Source organism: Tachypleus tridentatus, chromosome 4 (genome assembly GCF_004210375.1).
Source record: "Tachypleus tridentatus isolate NWPU-2018 chromosome 4, ASM421037v1, whole genome shotgun sequence".
Lineage (NCBI taxonomy): Eukaryota > Metazoa > Arthropoda > Merostomata > Xiphosura > Limulidae > Tachypleus > Tachypleus tridentatus.
Window position 1 is genome coordinate 49,800,444 of NC_134828.1, and position 26,827 is coordinate 49,827,270.

The 26,827-nt window shown below is 33.1% G+C and overlaps 1 protein-coding gene across 2 annotated transcripts in view; it reads left to right on the plus strand.

Annotated features, from left to right (window-relative positions):
* The window catches only part of LOC143249098 (sodium/potassium/calcium exchanger Nckx30C-like), a 70,517-nt gene that overhangs the window by 21,392 nt on the left and 22,298 nt on the right, over positions 1-26,827 (plus strand). For both annotated transcript variants that reach the window (XM_076498356.1, XM_076498357.1), the window contains exons 3-4: positions 19,871-19,973; positions 25,660-25,991. In XM_076498356.1, the coding sequence (XP_076354471.1) occupies positions 19,871-19,973; positions 25,660-25,991 (435 nt within the window). The remainder of the gene's footprint in view (positions 1-19,870; positions 19,974-25,659; positions 25,992-26,827) is intronic.

Sequence of the window (26,827 nt, forward strand, 5' to 3'; positions counted from 1 at the left end):
ATATTGATAAATCTTCTATTTTTTTCAACTATTGTTTAACTAGTTAAAATTGAGTGTCCTGATGGGACAGAGGAAAGTCTACTGATTACGACACAAAAATCAAAAGATTGATTCCTCTCAGTGGACACAGCGTATAACTTACTGTTTCTCCACTATAAACACATTCACAAGTTAAGATTAAAATACCTGATCGTATTTCAGTGCTAATAACTCTATATTCATCATTTTACTTCTACTTTAAATACTTGGATAATTGGATCTTGCTTATATTGATAAATCTTCTATTTTTTTTCAACTATTGTTTAACTAGTTAAAATTGAGTGTCCTGATGGGACAGAAGAAAGTCTACTGATCACGACACAAAAATCAAAAGATTGATTCCTCTCAGTGGACACAGCGTATAACTTACTGTTTCTCCACTATAAACACATTCACAAGTTAAGATTAAAATACCTGATCGTATTTCAGTGCTAATAACTCTACATCCATCATTTTACTTCTACTTTAAATACTTGGATAATTACAGTTATTTTGTGTGTTAATATTTATTTTCTTTCATTTCTAATATTCAAATGTGTATTTCCAATTTGTGACAGTGTGAAATGTATCAGCTCTTGTTATAACTTATTAACTAGTTGTCTATATTATGAAAAAAAAAATGTTATTTTGAATTATCCATTTATTTTCTCATAAAATTTTACTCTTCTCTATTATTACGTGTAGGGTGAATATTTACATTGTCTCCAGTTAGGTTCATCATCAATACCAATAATGTTATGACTTTCATCATCATCGAAACAAAGTTCAGCTGCATTATTCATATTTAATAGTTGATGTAATCTTAATACTCTTCTACTTACTGAAATAATCTGCTTTATCATCAAGTGATCTAACTCAACTAATATTTCCTCAGCTTCTAATATTACATTGTGATCTTCCTAAGGTATTTCTATATACTCAACATCTGCTTGTTTAATATACTTTTAATCAAATTCCATCTTAACCTCATTTTCTGGCTCACTTTATCTCACCAGATATAGTTATTTGTTTTGATAGATTCTTCTGTGGGTTCTGACCATACATAATTGGTTAGTATCTCTTTCTACTTCTAAAACATTCATTTTGTTGGTTTTTTTTATCATTTCCAATCACACTCACAACGTATTCTCAAGACGACTGGTATGGGTATTTGCACTTTAATGAAAATAAAGTATAAAACAGCGTTTCGACCTTCTTAGGTTATTTTCACACATCCCAAAATTCATGGAAGTAAAATATTTAATTTGACTTATGTTTTCTAAAGTTTATTTTATATTTGGTAATGAATATGTGAATACGAAACTAATGTTATTCAACCGTCTAACATTGTCTCAGAAGCTTAGTTTATTACTTTGTCATAGAACTAAAGCTACAAGTGTAGTATAAGGACTGCTGTGATTACCCATAACTACTTGTTCAAGGACTCCCTTTATTCGCTTTTAATGTGTTTTAATTATGCTTTTCGGAACTTTTTTTTGGGGGGAAGGAGAAAGTGTAGCCCAGTGATTAATGTTTTGGAATATGAGAGCCTGTAATGTGCGTTGCTTTTCTTTAAAATCATGTTTCGTTAAATCCTATTATTCGAGAGTGGTCAAAGAGTTGGCTGTGGGTGCTGTTCACTAGTTGCCTTTGTGCTAGTTCAGGATTCCTCATAATTTTGCATTTACTTATTGTGTCGCAATAATAAAGGCCCACATATGCAACTATTTTTATAGGGGCTACTGTGACTATTTTGTTATGTCTTATACTTTACCTGTTTGTGTGACTGTTAGATTCATATTCTCTCACGAATCTATTTCTGCATTCCTCTCATAACCTCTATGGTTATTACTTATAGTTTTCATGCATGTCTAATATTCTATCTTCCTCAATCTTGCTTTGTTTTCTGTTACTCTTAGTGTTTATTTTATCTTCATATACAGGGTTAACTGTTCCAGCTTTATCCACTACTATTTACTATACGTTTTACTACTAGTACTTTATTCCTATTCATATTTAAAGTATTGTGTCTTGTTCATATACTTTTCTTATTTACATAACTGTGTGTATATCTGATTACTCAACTGCGGCCGGCTTGATTAAAATTTCATTACTCCATGACAATTTGTCTTCCTCATGGCTTTTACAAAGCTTACAGGTACATAATCTTCTGATATCTTCAATTCGGTTTGTTGTCATGTCAGGTATACAATCACCTAAAAGGTTTGTATGGCTACAGTAACATGGTTTGAATATTCAAATTCAGAAAGTCACGTGACTATCACAGCCGATATAAAGTCGCTGTAGGAAAGGTATGTAACAGAACTACGTTTGACATTGTTTGTCGTTTTCTTGGTATTCTGATGCCTCCGAAAACTATTAACAGCTGAAAGAGGAATATCGACCAATTTGGGCACCAGTACCGTCCAGCAGTTGGAAAATGAAATGTGCATTTATTTTATTCTATACAAAGACATACCAATCGAGTCGACAGATGCAGCGCCATGTTTAATCAGACCGTTGAAATGGGTGTGAAGAAAATATCATCCTCTTACACTAGGTGGATTATGTGAAGGAGGCAAGGATGGGTGGTGGGTTTGACTACGATAGTCTTACTACTAAGCCTTTTGCAACGGAAACTATGCTGCAAGACTATTGATAAGATTCACAGTCGACAGCTGGGGTATGAAGAGACTTAATTCATTCATTCACCATTAGATTCCATTTAGGAACATAGGGCCGCAATCGCTTGCGGATTCTTCAACAGGTATTTAAGTGAGTAGGTTGTTTGCCCACTGCACCGAGCCGTCACTAATTTAGTAGTGTAAGACTAGAGGGAAGGCAGCTAGTCATCACCACCCACCGCCAACTCGTGGACTACTCTTTTACCAACGAATAGTGGGATTGACCGTCACATTATAACGCCCACACGGCTGGGAGGGCGAGCATGTTTGGCGCGACGCGGGCACGAACCCGCGACCCTCGGATTACGAGTCGCATGCCTTATGCGCTTGGCCATGTCGGGCCGATGAAGAGACTTGGTGTCATGGAAATTGACGACAGGATGAGGCTTCAAATTTGTTTTAATAGAACGTATCTAACCTCTGTAGTAAACGTATTTGCTCTTTCATGTTTGAATATAAGTAAGAACTATTCATCACAACATTCTATTTATAAGGATGTCCTGCAAGACAGAATTAAGAATTATCAAGAGTGTATCACCTTACTGTTTAGGATATTCATTTAAACTATTTGGACACTATGTGTTAAAATATACGTAAGTATGTTCACCTTAACCAACATCCTCTCTTTTGACGTGTCCTTTGATGGGACGATGATAAATTTATGGACTTGCAATACTGAAAGCCGGGGTTCAATTAGCAAGAATATACTGCTTTCTATTATACAACATTCAGGTAGAACATGAGTAAAGTATGCTTTGAAATAAAAATAAGAAAGTTACAACTTAAACATTTTTAATGTCTGTGAAAAGATAAATTTAGAAGCAAACAGTATTTTGAGTTAACGTCTGCTAATAAATTATGCCACTAACATATATATTGCCTATGGTAAACTATGCATAGAAATGAAGACAGTAAAGGTTGAAGGACCAACATTTACACATTTAGGTACGAATATCAAGACTTATGATCAGTTAGAGCCAATGTAGCTATTTTAATAGGAAAACGACAAAACTAAATATCTAGTGTACTGAGCAATAGGCCTAATGAGAAGAAATAAAAAACAGTGCTAAAATTCCTAGTAGTGATACTGTATAAACGACATTAAGAAATAAACTACTGTGTGAACATATAAGACATGTAAGAAGTGATGTAAAAGAAAGAACGAAATTCAGGGAGAGTATAAAAAGTATAAAATAATAATTAAAATGGATATACATCCTATATACTAACACCTTTCCATACATTAAAGTTCTGTGCATTCCGTATACTTGCCACAAATTCTCTACACATTTTCTAACAATATTTTATTGGATCATCATTTTGAACATACATACTAGGTAAACGTTGTTAACATTAGGTCCTCTTTTTATTACATTTTTCATTTCTTTCCTTTCATGTTTATCAACCCAAGCTTTGGGCCTAACAGTATGTTGTGAATGTACTTCGAAACAAGTCCTTTAGTTCTGCCGGCAGTTCTTAATTTAATATTTAAGTTGTTAATGATCAGTCTGTCATGAAATTAACGTTTTTTTTTTCCATCTACAGCATCTAAAAAGCACTCCATGATCTTCTTTAATTTGCCGTAAAATAATATATAGTGTTGTAAACATGGTAGAACGTATTAGAATTTGTAAACAGGGTAGTGCAACCATAGACCGAAGGACAGTGGCCGCATTTTGTTATCTTAGGTCGAATTTCTTCAAGCTTTTTTTCTCTATTTAGACCGTGGAGCCGTTTTGAAATCTGCCACTTAAATTACATTGCGAAAAGTAGTTATTCTACAACATCGATTTTTACCTCTCACAACCTTTCGTCAAACAGAATTCAATGTTGTGCTCACTTGAAACAGATAGGGTTGTTTACCATAGTGTGTGTGCTGAATGCGCCTACTATTTCTATTGCCATGAACGGTATAAATGTACTTTGATACAACTTTGTTTTTTCACACTAAACTTTGCGATAAGTGGTGTATAGAGCCTTTATTCAACAGATTATACAATATATAAACGAAATATAAGAAACATTGTATCTCATTAAACTCCAAATCTTCCCTGATTCCTGAGTGCACGAAATTTCTAGTCACGAAAGAGTTAAGCACCACGTATGAGGGGTTTCTACTAAAATCTTATATGAAACTAATAACACATAGAGTAAAAACAAACTAATATACATCTAACACAATGAACTCGTCTTACTTCTTATAAGTTTTACAATCAATTGCAACATACTAATGAAAACTTCAATTTTTAGCCTTATATATTCTTAACCTTCTTAAAATATAGTTAGTTTGACGCAAAGTTATCCAAGGGCTATCTGCAATAGTTACCCCTAATTTTGAACTGACAAAGTAGAGAAAAAAACTGGTAAACAGCACTCACCACCACCTTTTGGAGTACTCTAGTCAGACCGAATAGAAAGATTTTACTGCTAATTTCAAAGTGCATCTGAAGCTGTATTTTTTCACCAACAAGAGACGATTCGTGAAATAATTCTTCTGAAATTAAACTGATTTTTAGTTTGATTTGAATCTTTGTTTTACTTCTATCAACTAATCTAAATCTTTAAATATCTATTGTACAGTCATTAACAACAATAAAAACATCAGAAATGGACCAACATTTTATTACGTAGACTTGTATAAAAGACACTATATAAAAACGCAGCACGTTTTTACTACCTAGTGTCAGGGTTTGTTTTAGTATCAGGGTCTGGATTCTTTACAGTAAGTTTGATTTGTTGTCAAGAAATGTCAACAATAAACGGACAGCACACAATCCATTTCTTATAAAACAATATATACGTCCAAAACAAGTTATATGTATGTACAAAAAATTCTTTACACTATTGTTTACTACATTTGAATGTAGAGCTTTAAATAATTCACTTTTTCGTCAGAAGTCCACACAAACTGGCTCAGTTACTTAACACCTCAAGTGAAAAGGCGAATTATTCTTTTCTACTTCTTCAATAACAATAGAATTAGTGATAGATTCACTCAAGTTTTTTTAGTTATTGTTGCTACTAGAGGGCTAGATATTTCTAGATTATTCTGCCACATGTTATGAACACGTGTAAATGCGAACAGCTAAGTTATAAAAAGTGAAGTTAGACTGCATGAGTATTAGTTTAGCCTTAATGGGCGACATTTGGAGTGAATTTCACAGTTGTATTATAACAACAGATATAGAGTAGAATCTAGAAATTTCTAGCCTTCTAATAGCAACAATATTACATATAATCAGAAAAAAATTGGAAGCTTCAAGTAAGGTGACTTCTACAATATTACTAAAGCCATGTATAACAATTAAACTGCATACGCAGCGTACGACTCGTACCGAGCTACGAAACGAAATTTGTCCTAATTATCAATTTTAAGATAATCACATTTTAACATTCTTATTATGAAAACTGAATTATCATTAAATATTACGTTACTAAATGAATTGAATAATACCTTTTACACTTAATAGTCTTTTGTATCCAACACGTAGATCATGTGGAAAACTGCACAGAAAAACGGCATGATTCTCATGCGTATGTGTGTGAAACACGTTGCATAGAAACACAGCACGCTTTTATTACGTAACTATGTGAAAGACATTACTTGGAAGACACGACGATTTATGATACTGATCTTTTGGAAATACACTGCACGGAAACACAGCACACTGCTCTTATGTAAACATGTATGAAATACACTACATGCTGATTTACATTATTTGAATATAATTTATATGCAAACTTCACAATACAATTCCCATATCAAAAGACAAGCTGATAATAATGTCAAGTGATCATATACCTGAAGGATGACAATGTAAAACTATAAGTGCCTATACAGATATAGCTATATGCAAATTGTAATTTCCAAACTATACTTACAACTATATATATGTTAAAAGTGTAAGTTCTATCACTGATTCTTTAGTTTTTTACATTTGTAATACATGTGTATATTGCTTAGTTATTTATATAATACACTAGGCATTCGTAGTTGATCTTTTTGCACATTGCACTACATACATTTATTTATGTTTTTACATGTTGCATTAGGTATTCATTTGGTTAATTTGTGCAATTGCTATTTAATTAACCTGAAGTGAAATAAAACTATCAAGAGAAATACGCCACCAGCTTCATAAAATTGATTAACCTATTATATACATCAAGTAAATATGTATATATATATATATATACTCGCTGGTTGTAGCTGCAACTGCAGAATGTTGTTTCTAATACAAAGAAAGCCAGAAATACAGTATAATTATACACTGTATATCTATGTACAACATACTTTACATTAATTTATATATATATATATATGAATATAATATGTTTTATTTACAGATGTTTGTAAAACGCGACATTGATTACTCACGCTAAAGTTTCTGTATTAGACGTGAAGTTATTGTAGCTGAAGTTGTTATTGCATTGATGTGTACGTCATTATTAAACGTGCGAGTCCGTTTTTTTCGTTTAATTTCACTCACTTGAAAAGTAATATTGGAAGTTTGTGTGATCCTGCTTGTTTCTTTCAAAGATTATTGCAGACGTTTCTATCATATTTTTGTTAGCTTGTTCCTTACGAGTTTGAAAGCAAGGTTAAATAGACAAAACTAATATCCTTACCAGCGACTAATGCTTTCAGACCACGGTTACATAGACGAAGTTTGCTTCTTAGTAACGACTAGTGCTTTCATACCTTGGTTCCAAAATAGCATACAGCTTCCTTGGTAGCGGTTACTCATTTCATACCAGTAGTGCGTTGGTTTCTTTGGAAGCGGCTAGATATTTCAAATCAAGATTACATAGAATATATTAGTTTCCTCGGCAGTGCCAGTGATTTTATTCCAGAATAACGTCAAAACAGCTGGATTCCTTGACAGAAATTAACGATTTCACACCAGGGTTACATAGAAGAGGCTGACATTCAACAATAAGTAATTTTATACCATGGTTTTATAAACGTTGTTGACTTCCTTGGCAGTAACCAGTGGTTTCAAACCAAAGTTACATTTCTTTGGTAGCAACTAGTGATTTTATAACAGGATTACATTCTTTGGCAGTGACTTCTGATTTCATTCCACGTTTACATGGAAGCATATAGCTAGTGGTTTCATATGAGAGTTATATAACATAAACAGAAGATTTCCTTGGCAATGACTATTTCATACATAAGTTAAATATAAGCAATTAGTTTCTTCGAAATAAACTAGCAATTTCACATCAAAATTACATAGAAGAAAGTGACCTTCTTGGCAGCGACTTGGAATTTCGTATGAGGATTAAGAGAAACTGCCAAGAAAGCTAACTGATTTCATACCAGGGTTACGCGAAAGTTGCTAATTTCTTTGACAGCATTTAATGGTTTCATATCAACTTTACCTAACTGCAGTTGACTTCCTTGACAGAAACTTGAGGTTTCAACAAAGTTTACATGCAAGCATCTGCATTTTTGATAACAGCTAATAATTTCAAATCAATGTTATATATAAGCTGGCTTTCTTGGCAGTAACTAATAATTACATACCAGGGTTACATAGCTGCAGTTAACTTCCTTGGCAGTGACTAGTGCGTTTAAACAGGATTATCTAGAAGCTTTAAAATGAAGAAATACATGTTAAAGCAGAAGTGTAAAATTAGGAAATCACATCAAAGATCGAAAATATTTGTGGTGTTTGCTGAGCTTTGCCGACCTCTAACCTTTTCAGAGTATTGTATTGAGATGTAATAACTAAATTTCTTTTAGAATTTCTTCTTAGTTCTACCTAAATAAATCGAGAGTGTGGGGAGAGGAGGTATTCAACTGCTGGGATGCGCTTTTAATCACCTTTCTATTTCATTCTTATTTATCTTTTACTTACACCCTTTGTTTATGTAAACTGAGATTTCTATCATACGTACCTTTTTTATTTGCATGGTTTACGGTTCTTTTACTTTTGGTCACTTTGTATCTTTAAACGCATAAAAATGCTATCGTTTTATCAGATCATTTCAGGGAAACGTTTTCAGTTCCATCCATACATTAAATATACTGCATCAGTATATTTATACCTCCATGTTTCCATAACGAATTGAAAATCTTATGAATTATTAAAACCTACAACTGGTCAGAAGATATAATATTAGACTGAGATTCTAAATTCAAGTATCTGTTACGAAATTTAAAAAAAGCACTGATATCGTTATTTCGATTATGCTTCTTTATCACATGCTTTGTGATAATGTTTGAATATATAATTTTATATTATTTATTATATATTTTTTGATATAGGTATAAAGGTGTTCCTTTGTATATATTCAAACATCTAACACCGCCCTCTACATTCTGACACTTAGTTACACAACCCCTGTGGTCAGCTTCCGGTGAGTTACCTCTTTCTTTGTGAACCTGACGATGACCGTAGAAGGTCGAAACGTTGTTTGCTCTTTTCTCAACCCAAACGAGCCGTTTTTACATATATATTTTTCTCTACAAGTGGGTTTTCTCGACATCACTAAACAATACATTACTCCAACCAAATTTGGCCATATCAAGTTTTTAAATAAGATGAGTCAAAAAGGAATATGAATTATATTTTTTAGCTTCAAAGATTTTATAAAGCGCCGCATATTAGTAGAAGTTTAAGTAATCAGTCACTGCGTGGCTTTATGAATCTAGTTTTCCATATAATATAAGAAACTTAATTCAAAGGTTTTAATACATCGGTTTTATTGAAGCCCAAAGATGTACAATGGACCTTTGCGCTGCGCTCACCATAGGGATTGAATCCCGAATCTTAGCATTATAATCTCTGAAGCTTACCTTTAAGACACCATGGTGCAAACATATTTTATTATGACTAATAATAAATAATAAGTGAAGAATTATAGGAACTGGTAAAGATGAAAAGACTACAAAAAACGTGTTTTATGTACCTCTGTACATACATTTTTTTATACGTAGGCAGTACATACCATGAAATATACATATTACTTTTACATATCCAAGAATGTGATCAATATTACCTATCATACTAAACACTCATAGGGTTGTATCTAGAAAAGGGATACAGAACGCGTTTTGTCCATTATTTTGCGAGTTTTCAATATCAGGTCGAACTTTTTAAGATGAGGAGAGCTGTTACATTCTGTAATATTACATAGTGCAACTATAGAAACAGTACAAAGCTACCATGGGATAGTTCCTTACCTAGGAGCCAGTCAACCCTAATAAATATTTTATCTCTTTCCAGGAGGATGTGATGCCTTTTATTACGGTAGAACTGAAGATACCTGGTAATAAAATTGATTGTTAGCTAAGGTTTATAACAAAAAAAAGTAAAACAAAAAGGTTTTACAGAAAAATACCAACAATAACGAAACAGTATCTTCGTTACACGTGTATTTTACAGCAAAAACAAATCAACATCTGTCTTATCTGTCTTATTCCGCTTGTTATTTCACGATAGTTACTGATATCTTGAATCGGTAATTAATTCATAATTTCACCCAAAGCAACGAAAGTACAATAACACGTCTTATTAATCAGTCAGAACATTTTTTTAAAATTTCCATTTGTGATATTGTGAACTGGAAATGTATAGTCTACTATTATGTTAATTGACACACACTCCAGATGGAATTGTTGTATATTAAATAAACAAACAGGAAATAAAGATTCAAGGTTACATTTAGTATTTAGTTGATTGCTCTTTGCAATCTGTAAGCCAGACACAACGTTATACATTGCACTTACGAGATTCGAAATCTTAGCCTGTGGTATTACACCTACACTCCTAATGAAGAGCTTGTCTCTCGAAGTTGCAGTTTTTGAGACCCTCGATAACATTTATAAGCAATTGTTTAGGGCACTTGAGAGAAGCAATGCCTTGACTTCCAAGCCATTGTGGTGTGATTTGGATTGGATGAATAGAAGCCTAATCCTTTATTAAAACACAAACTTGCTTTTGAATTGTAATGCTCGAAAAGCTGTGACTGTCCATTCACGTTCCACGATCTATAATGATCTAATTATCCAAATGTTACTTATAACGTAGGAGAAATATTGAAATGTTTTATCGTAATGTTTAGATAATTGAAAAAAAAATTGATAGGATAGTCGCCAAATATAGATGTGTTTACTATCCGAGAACTGTACAAGTCTTGAATCGTTGGGGAAATTTATATATTCCAAAGGGCGAGAGGGTGTGACAGTACTCGTGATGTTTAATGCCATCAACGTAAGATATTGCCTGGGGTAAGGAGTGACTTCTGATAGTACTACGGCACATTTTCACCTGTTCTGCATGTTTTTCATTGAAAGTAAAGACTACTTGATGTGGGTAATTCTCCACACTTCTCCTCACATCAAGAAGCATCTTCCTGTTGGTTTGGGAACCAATGTTATGCTGATACTGCTGTCTTTCAACAAGAATGGAACTGTGTTATCATCCTTCTCACTGTGAGAAGCAGTATTTAATGTGACATGGCAATTTACTAAGTTTTATCTCATTCTATCGTGGAGTTGTACTATATTTCTTTTATTGTACGACTCTTTGTATTCTTTGGTCTTTCTTTCTCATGGTTAGTGATTTTTACATCAAGTATTATAATATGGCTAGGTTTCTAGAATTAAAGAACTCGGCAGTCAGAAAGAATTGAGGGAAAGTGAAACAATTGGCTTGTCCAAATCAATCTAAAGTGACTCTTGTATATTTTTGAAGTTAAAATTAAAAACCAGTTAACCAGAAAAAAATATGCATGAAAGGGGTATAAACGTTTAAACTAGATGAATACATGCTAGACCTACTACAAAGTTACATATATAGGAACAGAGTAAAACTGGTTTAACGTTAAAAGAAGGTACAGGCAGTTCTGTCAGTGAATGGGTCGCGCGAGCCTTCAGTGTAAATAATTTCTGAAAGGTTCTTTGTTGGTTAAACGATCAGATAGATAAAGTATGTTGTGAGGATTTTAATAATATGTCAGAGATATCTGAAATGAATCAAGGATGAGTATAGTACCACACCACACAAGGTTTTAGCAGAGTTGCATTAAAAGAAGAATCTTTGAAAATAGTTAGAATCTGTTGATATGTCAGAGAGTCTCAGCAGAGTCCCTCTTGTAGTAATCTAAATATAATATAGTATGAATAAGTTATTGAATACTCTTATCAGTATGCTGTAGAGTTTTAAGATAAAAGTTAACCAAGCAATGTTATTAACGAAAAGCCACAGAAGCCTCAGATGCCAAAACTGTGGAGTTGGAATAGTGATGTGATGCATTGCACCTTAAGAAATTGGTACAAATGAGTGTTCATTGATATCAAGTTTGTGTATTAGGTAAGCAGAGGCAGTATTATTTAAAGTACAGCCTCAATGAAATTTAGAGTACGAATCTAACAGAATGTGTTGATCATTATTTCAAGAAGTACTAGCTATAGTCCAAAGTATATTTTTATGTCGTTTTTAACAGTCAGAAATCAACTTAGATGTGTGAGCTCTTTCAAATCCTTTTTCTGAGGAGCACCAAGCCTAAATAGTTTTATAGTAAGGTGCTTTTTTTTTCTCTGTGAGAAATCCGTATATTTGTATTTTAAGGCTGCTAAAGAAAACCCACGCTAGAAGATCAAAAGTAGTTAACACGGAGTGACACAAGAATTCCATATTTCAAACTCGTTTAAAATAGAAATAAAATCAGCATACTTGTCGCACATGTTACGCTAGCGAGGCTTTCTATAATACCACTAATCATGATACTCATTAATGTGGGACTTTGTTTGGATTTATGAGGAATTCGTTCAAAAAGAGTCGTTTTAAAAAGTAAGTATTGTGGAGTTTGACGAAAAAAGTATCATATAATTAGTTGTAAAGATAAATCAAAATATAATCACAACAGTCAAGATAATAAATTTTTCCAAAAGTGCTTCTATCCACAAAAGTATCAAAGGGTATTTCAAGATTTCGGAAGACGTCTCCAACACACTCACGAAAAGCCAAGTCTACTAAACGTTATTCTTGGAGAGGAAATAAACAATCTACTGTACTTCATCTTTTGTATAACAAGAGCGTAGTGAAAACAAATAAACATAATACTCAAGAAACCAAGAGCTGCTACAGTTAATCACGTGCTTCACAATTTTCACAATACAGAAGAATAAACTTTAATTATCTAATTCTGCTATCAATGAACTTATTTTGTGACAACAACATTATTACTTTTCATAACATTTAGAATAGAGGTTTGATCGCTTATTCACGTTTTGTATTCTTTGGGTTGATTTCCATTAAAAATAGTAAAGAATTGTCTAAAGTGTTAAATAGCTTCACCGTAAAATTATTCACCATCTCAGAAAATTAGCTCTAAATTACAAAACACGGCAAAATTACATATAATAGGAAAAAAGAACCTCTTGCTCGACTAAGATCTTAACTACCCTTCTCTAGGTCCCCCACTGGTACAGCGGTAAGTCTACGGTGGATTCAGCAGATAGCCTAATGTGGCTTTGGTATAAGAAACACACACATACACCTTTGGCCCTTAAAGTTTCAAATTCAGTGTAAGTAAAATTTACTTAAAACAGTTAATTTTGTTTAGCATGAAAAGCTAGGCACGTGACCTAGTAGATCTTTATAGTTAACATACCCTAGACAGTTAATTCGAGGATTCCCAGTTTGTTTCTAAAGAAAAAAATGCGTTTCACACAATGGTGTTATGGGAACGTAGATGGCTCGCTTTTTAGTTTTTTAATAAAATATCTAAAGCAAATAACCTTATAGCCAACGAAGATCAGAAGCCACAAATGTATAATCATTATAATATTTTAGAAATACAAACATCTAGGAGACAAATTTATGTAGAATGTTACCTTACCCAAATAACATAAGATATAATAATGATAGTTCCTTACATAAATGTAATTAATTTCTTCCTCTTTTCACCTGCTTCTCATAAACAGATCTGAACATTCCCTTTTAACTCATGATATCCCACTGTAATATTACTGATTGTAATGTAACATGTAATGTGTATATATACATAATTACTTGACGAACAGGGAGCGACAATTACTTAATAACTATGAATTATCGATCAAGCAGATGAATAAACGACTATCGCGCCGGTGAATGAGAGGATGCGATTATATCACATTTTCAGGTTTCTGTATTGTATTTTAACAGTTGACTTTCTTCTAGTCTTACACTGCTAAATTAGGGATGCCTAGTGCGTATATCCCTCGTGTAACTTTGCGCGAAATTCGAGCTAAACCAAATTCATCGGTGCAAAGCTGGCAGTGCGAAACCAACCAAGCCAGCTAGCTTAAGCGTGGTGTGATAATATCAACTCAGAATTAATCTGCTCGTCGTGGATCGTCGATAAACTATCCTGTTCTATACTGGATATAAGAATCAGTATTGTTTGTAAAATTGTCATCCATAAATCATTATTTGTAATAACTATTATTATATGTTGTATTTTTATATATTAAAATATATTTGTAGAAAGCAAAAAAATTATGCGTTTCAATCTTGTTGGCAAATATCATAAATTTGATACATATTAACAGTTAATTAACTTCTAAGTTCAAATTCAAATTTCCAGTTATTTGAAATAGTAATACGTAACGTATTTAACATAGTAACTCGGAGACTTGTCCGAAATAAATCATGATACACAACAGAAGAAAGCTAATGAAAAACTCCTACAACCAGTTCTTGACTTCTCTTGTATAATCGAGTAACTAAATTTGGCCGTCAATCTCATTTCACGTCCCAGGAGCAGTGCCTATTGGAATACACAGAATATAAGAAAGTTCAAATTAGATAAGAAGAGTTTGAAACGTGAAAGAAAGTATTAAAGATCGTTTTGTCGTGGAGTGTTCGTATGAGTGTTCGTTCGAGACATTTATCGAACTTGAGAAAATCAAGTTGTAGCAGAGGAAATAATTATTGTGTGTGAAAAACAAAATTTTCTCAACTCAGAAGAATTCGGTGTTCTTCAGTTTTGATGTGTACGTAAGGTATAAGTTGGAGCTAACTTCCATAATATTTTATTAAAAACAATTAAATTAACTTACACTCTCAATGAAGGGTGTCAAGTCACTTGTAAATCGATTTACTTCATTTTTGAAATAAAAACTTTGTACATCTTCTGTTGTTTAAGATGAAATATGCAATTATATTTTCTCTTTTAGCAGGTTCGAGTATTTCAACTGTTTTAACTAACCTTAAGGTTATGAGCATGACTAAGCTAATTCACTGTAGATGGCCTGAAAAATTATATAACATTTCAACTTGAGAAAAGCTGACACACATACACAGTGCATCTTTAAATAAATGAGCACATTTGAAAAGTAAGAACTTTGAACTGATGCAATGGTAAAATCGATAAAATAAATATTGATATTAAAATTCTTAATTTTAAGTATCACTGGTTTAGGCCAAAACCAAGATTTAAGAGTTTGACAGCTGACAAACCCAACATAGGACCATATATTCTACAGTCGAATTACAAACATAAGTATATTGAAGACACGCTTCAGTTAGGCTAAAATACAAAACAGTGACTGTCCTGCAAAAGCACAAACAATTGTATGATGCAGTGAATCTAAGTTCGTTGTTCTTGTTCAACACCACTTCCGTCAAGTCTGTTATACGTAGACACCATCAAACCGTGTCATTACGGCATAGCACAAACAATTTAACCACATAGAACCCTTGTGTTATGAATAGGAACAGGTCCCACCATGGCTAGATGGTTTGGGCCCTCAACTCCTGCTCTGACGGTCGCGGGTTCGAATTCCTGTAACACCAAACATGGTTACCTTCTTAGTCTGACGCTACAAAATTAGGAACAGTTTGGGTAGATAACCCTTGTATAGCTTCGCGCGAAATACAAACAAATAAGACGAAAAATGGAAAGTTCGCTTTCAACAATGAATTGTATGATCGACTGAATGTAGCATATATGAGGTCAAAGCTAGCTCCATGTTTGAAAATGCGAATAAAGGGTTACAAATAAATTAAGCCAGTTTTATAATGAAGATATCTAGATTATAACTTCATGGTTTTTAATAAACAAGCTCAAGTAAAACATATTCTTGGTTACATAAATAAAGACTGTGTGTATGTTTTCTTGTAGCAAAACCAAATCGGGCTATCATCTGTGTCCACAGATGGAAATCGAATTCCTGATTTTGGCGCTGTAAATCTTTCGATCTGTCTCACCGAGGGGGGGGGGAATCAATAAACAAATGCCATTACTCAATTCACTGTTGAAAAACAAAGTAACTCTCAGTTATCTTTTCTGAATAGTAAAGTCTTCAACTACGGTAGAATGATCCAAATTGATTCCTTGTTGGGTCAGTGGTATATGTATATCTCCACACTTACAACGCTAAAACCCTTGGTTTGATTCCCCGTAAAGAAAAGAGCACAGACATCCCATTGCTCAGCTTTGTGCTTACAAAACCTAACAATAACTTTTAAGTTAACTGTTTTCAAAAGAAAATATTTTTCGGGTTTACTCACACTTTCAAAGCATTATTCCAGAACAGTTAATACTTAGCTATTATTCAAATTCATAAAGCTTGGAAAACATTTAGCTCATCGGATCTTTTTCCAGAAAGGTTCTTTTTCTTAACAAATAAAAATAGAACAAAAGTATTTCCATTTAGTCTTGTTAATAACGTGTTTATCAAATATTTGAAGCATCTCCGTTTCAATGTTCCTGTGACCTTTGTACTACCTTGTCCAGCTTTATGTGTAGATTCGGTAGCTAAATAAATAATTGTTCCATTTTCAAATGACGTTAAACCGAGTCTATTTAGATAAGATGACAACCCCATAAAGTGCTTCCCAGTTGCCATCCAGTTGTTGTAAATCATGTTTTTAGGCTTACGTATTGTTGATTGGCTAGATAGAGGTTTGACGCCACGTAATGAGCGAGTTGGTTACCATATAGAGGTTTTTCTCCAAAATGAATGCAAGTTAGGCTAAAGTGCATTATTATTGATTTCTGGGTTTATTAATAAATTACATTGAGACTGGCCCGGCATAGCCAGCTAGTTAAAGCACTCGACTCGTAATCCGAGGGTCGCGGGTTCGAATCCCCGTCACACCAAATATGCTCACCCTTTCAGCCGTGGTGGCGTTATAATGGTACGGTCAATCCCACCATTTGTTTGTAAAAGAGTAGCCCAAGAGTTGGTGGTGGGTGGTGATGACTAGCTGCCTTCTCTCTAGTCTTACATTGCTAAAATAAGGGCGGCCAGTTCAGATAGCCCTTAAATAGCTTTGCGCGAAATTCAAAACAAACCAAACCAAACACTGAGACTAGAACAGGGAATTTTTTTTCTTTATTTGAAGGTTTAGTAAAGTCATTCAATTCTGGAATATTAAATTATTTTCTAGACTACGCAGTGTGATGTGCGTTTTATTAAGTGCAAAAAAAATTAGAAAGTAAACGAAATCGTTATGTTAGCGTTTACTGAGAAAATAGTCAATTAGTTCAACATGTAGTCGAAGAAATGAAACGCTTCTGGTACAATTAAGTGGCCTACACTTTGAAATTTTTCTATTTTCCGAATAATCAGCATAACGCACCCAATAATAAAAAACGTTTCAACATTATCTTGCCGAAAGAATATAATAAAACTTCCATTCACACAACACTCTTGCAAAACTGTATAAAACAAACGATACCATGAGCAAGAGCGAACTAATTATTTAATTTCTATTGTACATATTGGTGTATAAAAGACTTTAAGACTAGAAATAAACGACATTGTAGCAACAAATTTGTTACCTTTAATTGAACAATCGATATCTTGCTTTATAGCTTCTTCAGGAGCGTTTTGTTAAAACAAAAACTGTAAGTGTCAATGTAAAGACTTCAAACCTGAGTTAAAGAAAACTAACAGATATGATGTTATAAAGACATTTATTTCTAGATATTAAGAGCGAACGAAGATGCACACAAAAAATGTGTAAAAATATTGTGTAAAATGTGATACAATTTTAACGGTAGCCAAATCACTCTCAAGGGTGTTACATTCGATACGAAAATAAGTTTAAAAATTATTCAGTCACTAAGTTGAAAGTGCTTATTTAATTTCTTTAATAAAAGTACATTCTAATTATCGTACTTATCCTGTACACTCTAAAATGTTAAAAAATAATTAATCTACACGCTTTATCGTGAGAGAATTTATGTATTAAGCCTCTTACAGTTCCCGGCAGAATGTGACTCTTATCGCAAGGGATTCGTAATAATTTCAGTACTTAAGGGTATTTTATTCGTTTATGGAAAGTAAAGAGCAGTTTCTATAGAACTGTTTCTTATTGTTTAACTAAATGATCTTAGTCATGTGTTGTATTCACTTCTAAAGAAAAAAACGTGAAACTTATTCAACACATACAAGAGGATGATATGCTAAAAAAAGAAGGAAATGAATGCTATTAATTTAGTAGATTTAGAAGCTCTCTCTGAATAATAAATGACTGAGTTGTTTTATTCGATCAAACAAGTAAAAAACATAAATGCAATTGTCAGATAAAATTGAAGGATGAATTATCTCGCTCTAGATATGTGCCTATTTAAATACGATCTTTCAACAAACAAGAAATTGGAATCCATTTCAAGTAGAGCTCTTTAGTTTTTTTACTGCAGTCGTGGATGATGTAGGTGTGTTTATTTGTCGTATAGGTTCGTTTAAGTAAACATCTGCATGAAACATTGGAATAGGTTGTTCTGTTGACGTTTACGCAAAATTACTTGAAGGATATTTGTGTCACTAATGTTTAACTGATAGAGAGAAGTCAACTGGTCAACACTACAACTAACAACTCTCAGTACACTCTTGACTCATGAATAGTCAGATGGAACCTTGAAGTTTATATAGGTTGGACTACTGTTGATCTCATATTCAATGTCATCGTTACCCCGCTGGTAAAATCAGGGGTTCATTTCCCCTCGGTGAATACTAATTATATATGCCACTTAGCAATGGATATGAAGAATACAGTGTGGTTGAAATACTATTATTATAAACCTTTCTAGTTCTTGAACATCTTTTACGGACGGGATTAGGAATGCAAAATTGTTAAAATACAATAGGCTTAACACAATGTCTTATGACAAATATTGTTGAATGTAATCATACTTCGCCAGCTAATAAAAGGCGTTCACACCATAAAATTATTAAAGATTTCTTTTCTTTTTCAACAGAGGTAAAATTGAAACGAAAATTTGTGACGTAGAGGCCTAATGCATTCTTTGATTGGCTGTACTCTCTGCTGTGGATTTCAATTGCGCTAATTCAAGGCTCATCAACACAGCTTGGGTCGCAAACCAAAGAAATACAGTTATGCCTGTTATAATGGTGAAGTGTTTATAATATCTATGGGATTTTGAGTCCGTTTCACTCCACCATATGATATCCTAAATTAATTTAGATGTGTGAATAATGTTATGACATTTTGTCGAATTCGTTATTTATTTCCTATTATCGTTGTGTGATATAAATGGTCTATGGTTTGTTTTATCTATTTGCTTTTAAATAGGATATGTTTAATAGGATATAAGTAGTTTGACGGTACTTTAGCCAGTTACTTAAAACTAAAGTGATCGTCATAAGTTTTATGTCATGTTTTCTTTGTTTGTTTTTTTTTAAATTTCGCGCAAAACTACTCGAGGGCTATCTGCACTAGCCATCCCTAATTTCCCAGTGTAAGACTAGATGGAAGGCAGCTAGTCATCACCACCCACCGCCAACTCTTGGGCTACTCTTTTACCAACGAATAGTGGGATTGACCGTCACATTATAACGCCCCCACGGCTGAAAAGGCGAGCATGTTTGATGTGACGGGGATGCGAACCCGCGACCCTCGGATTACGAGTCGCACGCCTAAACCCACCTAGACATGCCGGGCCTAAACATGGTCTCTCTCAGTTGGTTGTCATCAATATTCTCTCTGCCTGCCAGAAACATTTTTGTAAATCACTCACGTCTCAACAATCAGCAGACCATGTGAAATATTGACTCACAGACAGTAAACGGTAGTGGATAGAGTTTTTCTGTGTATTTCAAAGTTAGAACATTAAATATGTCTGATTGTATTTTTTCCACAAATGGCTCGATTTCGATTTGTTGTTATCGTTCGTTATTTTTTTCTGTATTTTTCTAGTTTGCTAAACGACGAATGAATACCCCTATTCTTCACGCTGGTACAAAGTTTCGACATGGCTTACTGCAACTGATGATCCACTCCATCGATCCTCTACATGAAGGTGAGATTATAAAGTTGCCTCTGAATGTATAAACTCTAGTGTTTTTAAGTGATATCTAAATTTATCTGTACATAGGTAACTTATTTTCCAATACACGTTACATACCTGTATAAAACCTAGTAACTATTTTAATAATGAGAAACTGTATAAAGTTGTGTCGAAACTTTACTCCGTTTAGTATAGAGAGCTATAGAGAGCTCTGATCAGGTTTTGAGTCTGATAAAAAAGTAAAATATATAATTTTATTACTAGTTAATCAATATCCTTTTCTAAATCGTCTACTTCATCTAGCTGGTGTTCTTGTATCCTAAGAAACTTAAATAAGTTTTTTATTATATCTACTAGCAGTAGCTGTTTAGCATATTATCTCAAACAAAATATTTTCAATAACGTCACGTTATTATTCTATAATTCTTAAAGCATTTATCTATGCAAATATCGTCAAAATCTTCATAAGTTTTTAGTAAAAATAAATATTAAACTTAAATTTTCTGTTGGCTTTTCTTTTTCCCATGGCCAGGCATGGCCAAATGGTTAGGGCGCTCGAGTTGTAATCCGAGGGTGGCGGGTTTGAATCCCGGTCACACCCCATATATTCGCCCCTTTCATCCGTAGGGGCTTTATAAAGTGACGGTCAATCCTACTATGAATTGGTAAAAGAAAAGCCCAAGAGTTGACGGTAGATAATGATGACTACTTGACTTCTCTCAAGCATTCCACTACTATATTAGAGACAGCTAGCGCAAATATCCCTCGTATAGCTTTGCACGAAATTTATAAACAAATCTTTTCTTATTTAAAATAAATTAAACAATTGAATTCATGTAATTAAAGCTTAATACGGTCTGAGTGTTTTTAGCACTTAGACGGTAATGGGTATTGAAATTTTTTAAAGGTTTTTTTTTTGCTTTTTATTTGTTGTTAAATCCATAAAGTTAACATAATGGGCTACCTGTGCTTTCTTCGCTGATGATATAGAAACCCAATTTTTAGCACTATCAGTTCTCGGGGGAGAGGCCCAAATACATTTTAACTTCTTGATTGACTTGATTCTTGTCTTTTTGGTTTTCTACAGCATGGTTATAATGTTATGAAAATATGACTGAAGGAATCAGTTATATAAAGATCTCTGAAGCTAAGCACAAAGCTACAAAATGAGCGATTTCTGCTTTGCCCACCACTCATTTTGTGTGTAAGTGGTGATGAGATGGGAGGCAACATAAAGGTGTAATATCATAGAAAGAGTCAAGGTATAGTAAAAAGAGCAAACCTTGTAAACATGTAATGTAAAATGGTTAAGTTAAACATAAAAATTGGGGAATTTGTCCCATCTTTATATTTACGTTACTGATAGTTTTAGTTGCAATAAAGAAATTGAACAAGCATGTTGTTTTGTGGTAGTAAAATGCCTTTTCTGAGCCAGAGAAGTATGATTATATGATTAGGATTAATTATAATTGTCATAAAACATTAGTATCAGGCCTATTGCATTTTTAACACCATCTTATTTATTTAGCCCTGTGTTTGTTGTGTCCAAGCTGGCCTGATAAGCTCTGTAAATAGCGAAATGCGTCTTCGGCAGTGGATTAACGAATATAGCATGATTAAAATTCACACCTCTTCTTCTTGGAAACACCCTAAAAGATTGAATAAAGAATGTAGTGTCAAAAATATAATGCTAATGTCTTATTACAAGTATAATCAGTTACGTTATATTAAAATTAATTAAAAATTATACTCCACCCAAAGTCGAATTCAAACCCAATCTGTCAAGATAAGTTTTCAACACAGACTCAACCCATCACGCTATTTCTTCATTTCAGGTATTTTAGGTACACCTAAGACCTTGAATTGTTAATTTTAACCCTCTTCAACAAGAAAAAAAGTTTAACTGCTTATTTCTCTCAAAATAAACCATATGTGCAGCTATCGTTTGTAATATGATGCTTGATTGTTTGGATTTGCTCCGAAACATAGGAATAATAACATTCTATCATACAGAACAGCTATGGCAATACCCTGGGTGATTTTAATTCGGCCGAAATCACTAAACTGATTTTGGACCAAATTCAAGTTTAATTATAAAATACGTTTAATATTCGATTGAACGTATTTAGTTTTACATATTTTAATATTCAGCATTTCGTGGAAAATACAGAGGTGGAAGGTGATGAGATGGTAAACATTAACAAACGATGCTTCAGTTCGTGAAGAAAATTTTATAATACCGTATTCAATAGTATCTGCAAAGACACGGTCGTAAGTGGCTGGTTAAATAATATATAATATTGAATTCATAATAATTCATCAGGAAGATGTGTTGCAACTGATCCATGTTATTAAGATGACAAAAACTAAAATCTATATTTCAATTATTTTTTTACTTTTATGTTTATTTTAGTTAGCAGTCGCTACAGCAAAATAAAAAAGTCACAATTCAAGTTTGTGTGACCCATAGTTTCTCAATATCCTTTTAGGTTAATTAAACGTTTTAAATACTTGTGCATTAGAACAGTAGTTCTCAGTTTTCTTGGTCGAAGTAACCTTAAATAGACCCTCTTCCATCCAAATACTTCACTTCAGACACAACACTTTCCCGTTGTAAATAGTGTCTGCCCTAATAAGTACGACACTATGTTCCGATAGTTACTCACCTGTGAAGTAGACCAAACGATGTTAATACCGTCATATGGCGTGTGCTGACTCGATGGGCGCCTTTGTTTTAAAATATTTTGCTTTTATTAAATTGATTAAGTTTAATTACTCAGTTGTTTTCTTTATTACTATAAGTAGCTTGTGAACTTTTTCGCGTATCTTTGGGAATTAGTGAAATAAAATAAGTGAAAACTGCTAACTGTATATTAATATACTGATTTCACCAAAGCTGCTCATGGCCTTGATATAGATATTACTGTTATTTAATACACTAATAAATTTATTATTGAATATCCGTTGTCTGACAGTTTATTAGTAAACTGAATTATCGGAAAAAAACTATTGATGAAATTCTGACCAAAAGATGGTGCATTAAATATATAAAACTCTACAATTATAGCTTAATATTCATAATTTCAACATTTCTAAAAGAAAATAAGTTACTTACATGCATAATTACACCTATTTCATGCACTTTCTTGATGCTTCTCTCATAACCACATATTACGTTATGTCACAAGTATTTAAAAAAATTAAGTATGACAAAAAGCACAGATACAGGGTAGGAATGAATACACAAAACCATCAAAAATCATTGCATACAGGAGGTAACCAAAAAGAAGTGACTCCTTCTCGAAAAGGTTGTTACTTTGTTATATCTTTTATTAACTAACAGAAAAATATGTAAAACTACGTCTTTTTAGAACACACTCGACGAAATTTACTGGAATATAATATCAAATCCTAATTTTAACAATCTTTCGTTAATACCTGAACTTCACATTTTTTATTTACATCTTCTCATAAAAAATAAGAAGATCTGTAAAACTACAGCAGATACACAACACTTTTATGAGAATATGTGACTAAAATCCTAAAAAGTTCAAGTATTTACGAAAGTCAGTATTAAAACTGTTTTCTAATAAATGATATAAATAATTAACAACATTTTCTGGACTTTTGTCCCTCCCTGTAAGTAGACAAATCTTTTTAAGAATAACTTTTATCTACAACTAAACACTGAATTTCTGTCATTTGCATTAATTCAAATTTGAATAATTATATGCTTAATTATATGGAAGTTATGGTAAAAATGCTCATAGAAAGCAAGAAATTCTTGGGAGTTTCCAGAAGATAGTTATCGATATATTTTTATAAAATAAGTTTTATTTGGATGTTTGGAAATTATAAAATCTTTACTTGACATATTAAACTTTACTGCAAAAATGTACTTATAGAAGAAATATATATTTATGTAGCTATATATATATGTAGATTTTCTATATTAATCTAAGTTGTTTTTTTTTTCTAATTTTACGTACCCCGCAGATACAACGGTAAGTCTACGGATTTACAACGCTAAAATCAGGGGTTCCATTTCCCCCTGGCATGGCCAAGCGTGTTCAGGCGTGCGACTCGTAATCTGAGGGTCGCGGGTTCGCGTCCCGGTCGCGCCAAACATGCTCGCCCTTTCAGCCATGGGGGCGTTATAAGGTGACAGTCAATCCCACTATTCGTTGGTAAAAGAGTAGTCCAAGAGTTGGCGGTGGGTGGTGATGACTAGCTGCCTTCCCTCTAGTCTTACACTGCTAAATTAGGGACGGCTAACACAGATAGCCCTCGAGAAGCTTTGTGCGAAACTCAAAAACAATAAAAAACAATCCATTTCCCCCTACTGGACTAAGCTACTAGCCTGATGCGACTTTGCTATATGAAAACACCTACACTTATCTAATTTCATAACGCCCTCTTTAAAAACGTTTGTATAAATTCTACTGTTATATGAAGTCATAAAATGTTTCCCTATTATTTGTTATTAATTTCTACTTTAAATTAATGGTATAAACCACACTGATACAAAGAATTAGATTAAAACATTTTAAAAGAGAAAAACATTATTAATTATCAACTGCTTCTATCTCTCTATTATTATTGTTGTTGTTTTGAATTAAGCATAAAGCTACACAATGAGCTATCTGTGCTCTGCCCACCACGGGTATCGAAACACGGATTTTAGCGTTGTAAGTCAGTAGACATACCGCTGAGCCACTCTTATTAAACATTTAAGTCTTATTTGAACAAGAAAATTTGCCTACATATTTTACTTTATATTTATAAAATTATCTCCTCCTTAAACTTTATAAATATGTTACTTTCTAACTTAGTGAGTCTTTAACGACTTTTGAAATATCATTTTCTCTATATTACTATAAAATTGTACGAACCAAATATCCTTATTTTAGGATATGAACTCAAGTTTAAAAAGGATATTTGTATCTTCAACATAATTTAAACAAGAACTTGGTTATTTTTTATTCCTATGTCAGTTTTTTTTATTGTTGAATTTGCGTTAATCATTGCTAATTTTAAAGTGATAAACCAGAGAGATGATAGCTAGTCAGAAGCATCTACTACCAACTTTGGGGCTAAACTTGTCAAACTGTTTAGTGAGATTTGATAGTTATTTTTGTAATGAATCCACGGCATTAAAGTGAGGAAAAAATTTTGGGTGGATGAGGGTGGGGTGGGGTTAATGGGACACAAAACAGGAAACCTCAAACCTATAGGCCAACATAATAAATACTGAGTCGCTTTCGGCCCAGTTAAAAGATATATTATATGCCAAGATATATTTAGCTCAAAAAATTGTTCAAGATGTGCAATTTTTTATTTAGCAGTAATTAATGAATGTCAGTTGTCTCTCGAAAATTTATTTATTTTTGACAACAGAATTTGTATCTCGGTAACTTTGTTTTTACGTTAAATTATTTTCTAATTCTAAATTTGTTATTTGTTGTAATGCTTATAAATTTTATAATTAAATTATACTGTTTGAAAATCGTTACTAAAATTGAAGAAAATTTCGTTTTAATTTACTGTTTTCTAGTTTTTGAGAAAAATAATCTATGTAGAAAGCTCAAAGCAAGCTACATATCATCGTTATTTGAGTGCAATACTCAAAAGGTATCGTAAAGCAACAAAAAGTATGCAGTCTTTGTAACATGTTGTTTATATTTATATATATATATAGGAAAATTAGATGAAAAGGCTTCTCAACTTCACGCAATTGCTTCTCTTCGCGTTCTCCTCGATGCTACCAGAACAAACAACAGTGAGCTACAAAACGGCGCTATTATCACGCACACAACATCACCTACTGGGAAACAGTGCTTAGCTTCTTCCTCGTGTCCAATTTGCAAAACTTCTGCTAACTGTATGTGCAATGGAGTCCAGTCTGTTTCCTTTGCAGATGCTTCGGCAGATATTCACACTCGTGTAACCACTCTAGAAATTGAAATTACACCTTCTGGTGGAAATAATGAGAATGAAACATTCCAAAATGATGCCGTCCAGACAAGCAAGGTGAGGTTTCCTATTAATCAAATAATACTTTATTTAATAGCATTTTTAAAAAGAAAAAAGAAAGCATCAAATTTCCCGGCGTCGAAGACGCACCCTCATTTTGATTAGCTAAATTTTGAAAAAAAACACACACCAAAAACATAAAAAATCTTACCAACATGTTTCGTGGATTGTTCAGTGACAAAACAAAAAAGTTTTATCAATCTGTAATATCTTACTCTTATTAGCCTAATTTGTAATAGATATATTACAATTTGATATATATTGTCAAAATATTGGCAGTATGTCACCATATATTGGCTGTGGTTTTGCTAGATTGTAGATAAGGACAATGGGAATCTCGTTAATCCATTCATACGCGTAACTAATTAGATGACGGGGCATTTGGCTATCGATATTTCAAATTACCCAATTTTATGTCAGCGTCGACGATACCGACACATGCCGGATGTTGTTTAACATGAATGGAGACGTGATACTTCTGATGGAGTCGACAATTCCTACCATGCGAGATGTTCTTCATTATTTGCTTTCTACAGGATGTTCCAGCGTGTAGAGGATTGTTCGTCTACATAAAAATTTCTCGAAATATTTGGACTTGATGTCCAGGTCTGCTAGAACTTCAGTGTTTTCAGACACCACGGGCACCTACTGGGAGACCGTGAAATACAACGGAAGATACATTTGTTAGATCTTTTAATTGAGGTACTAGATTTTCCTATTTAGAGACCTTTGACTTGTATACTTCTTTTAACGAGTCATACATAAGTTCTTAGCGAACCGTTATGTCAACGACCACCGCATTATTATCATGGTGGAAGATCAGATCAGGTTGT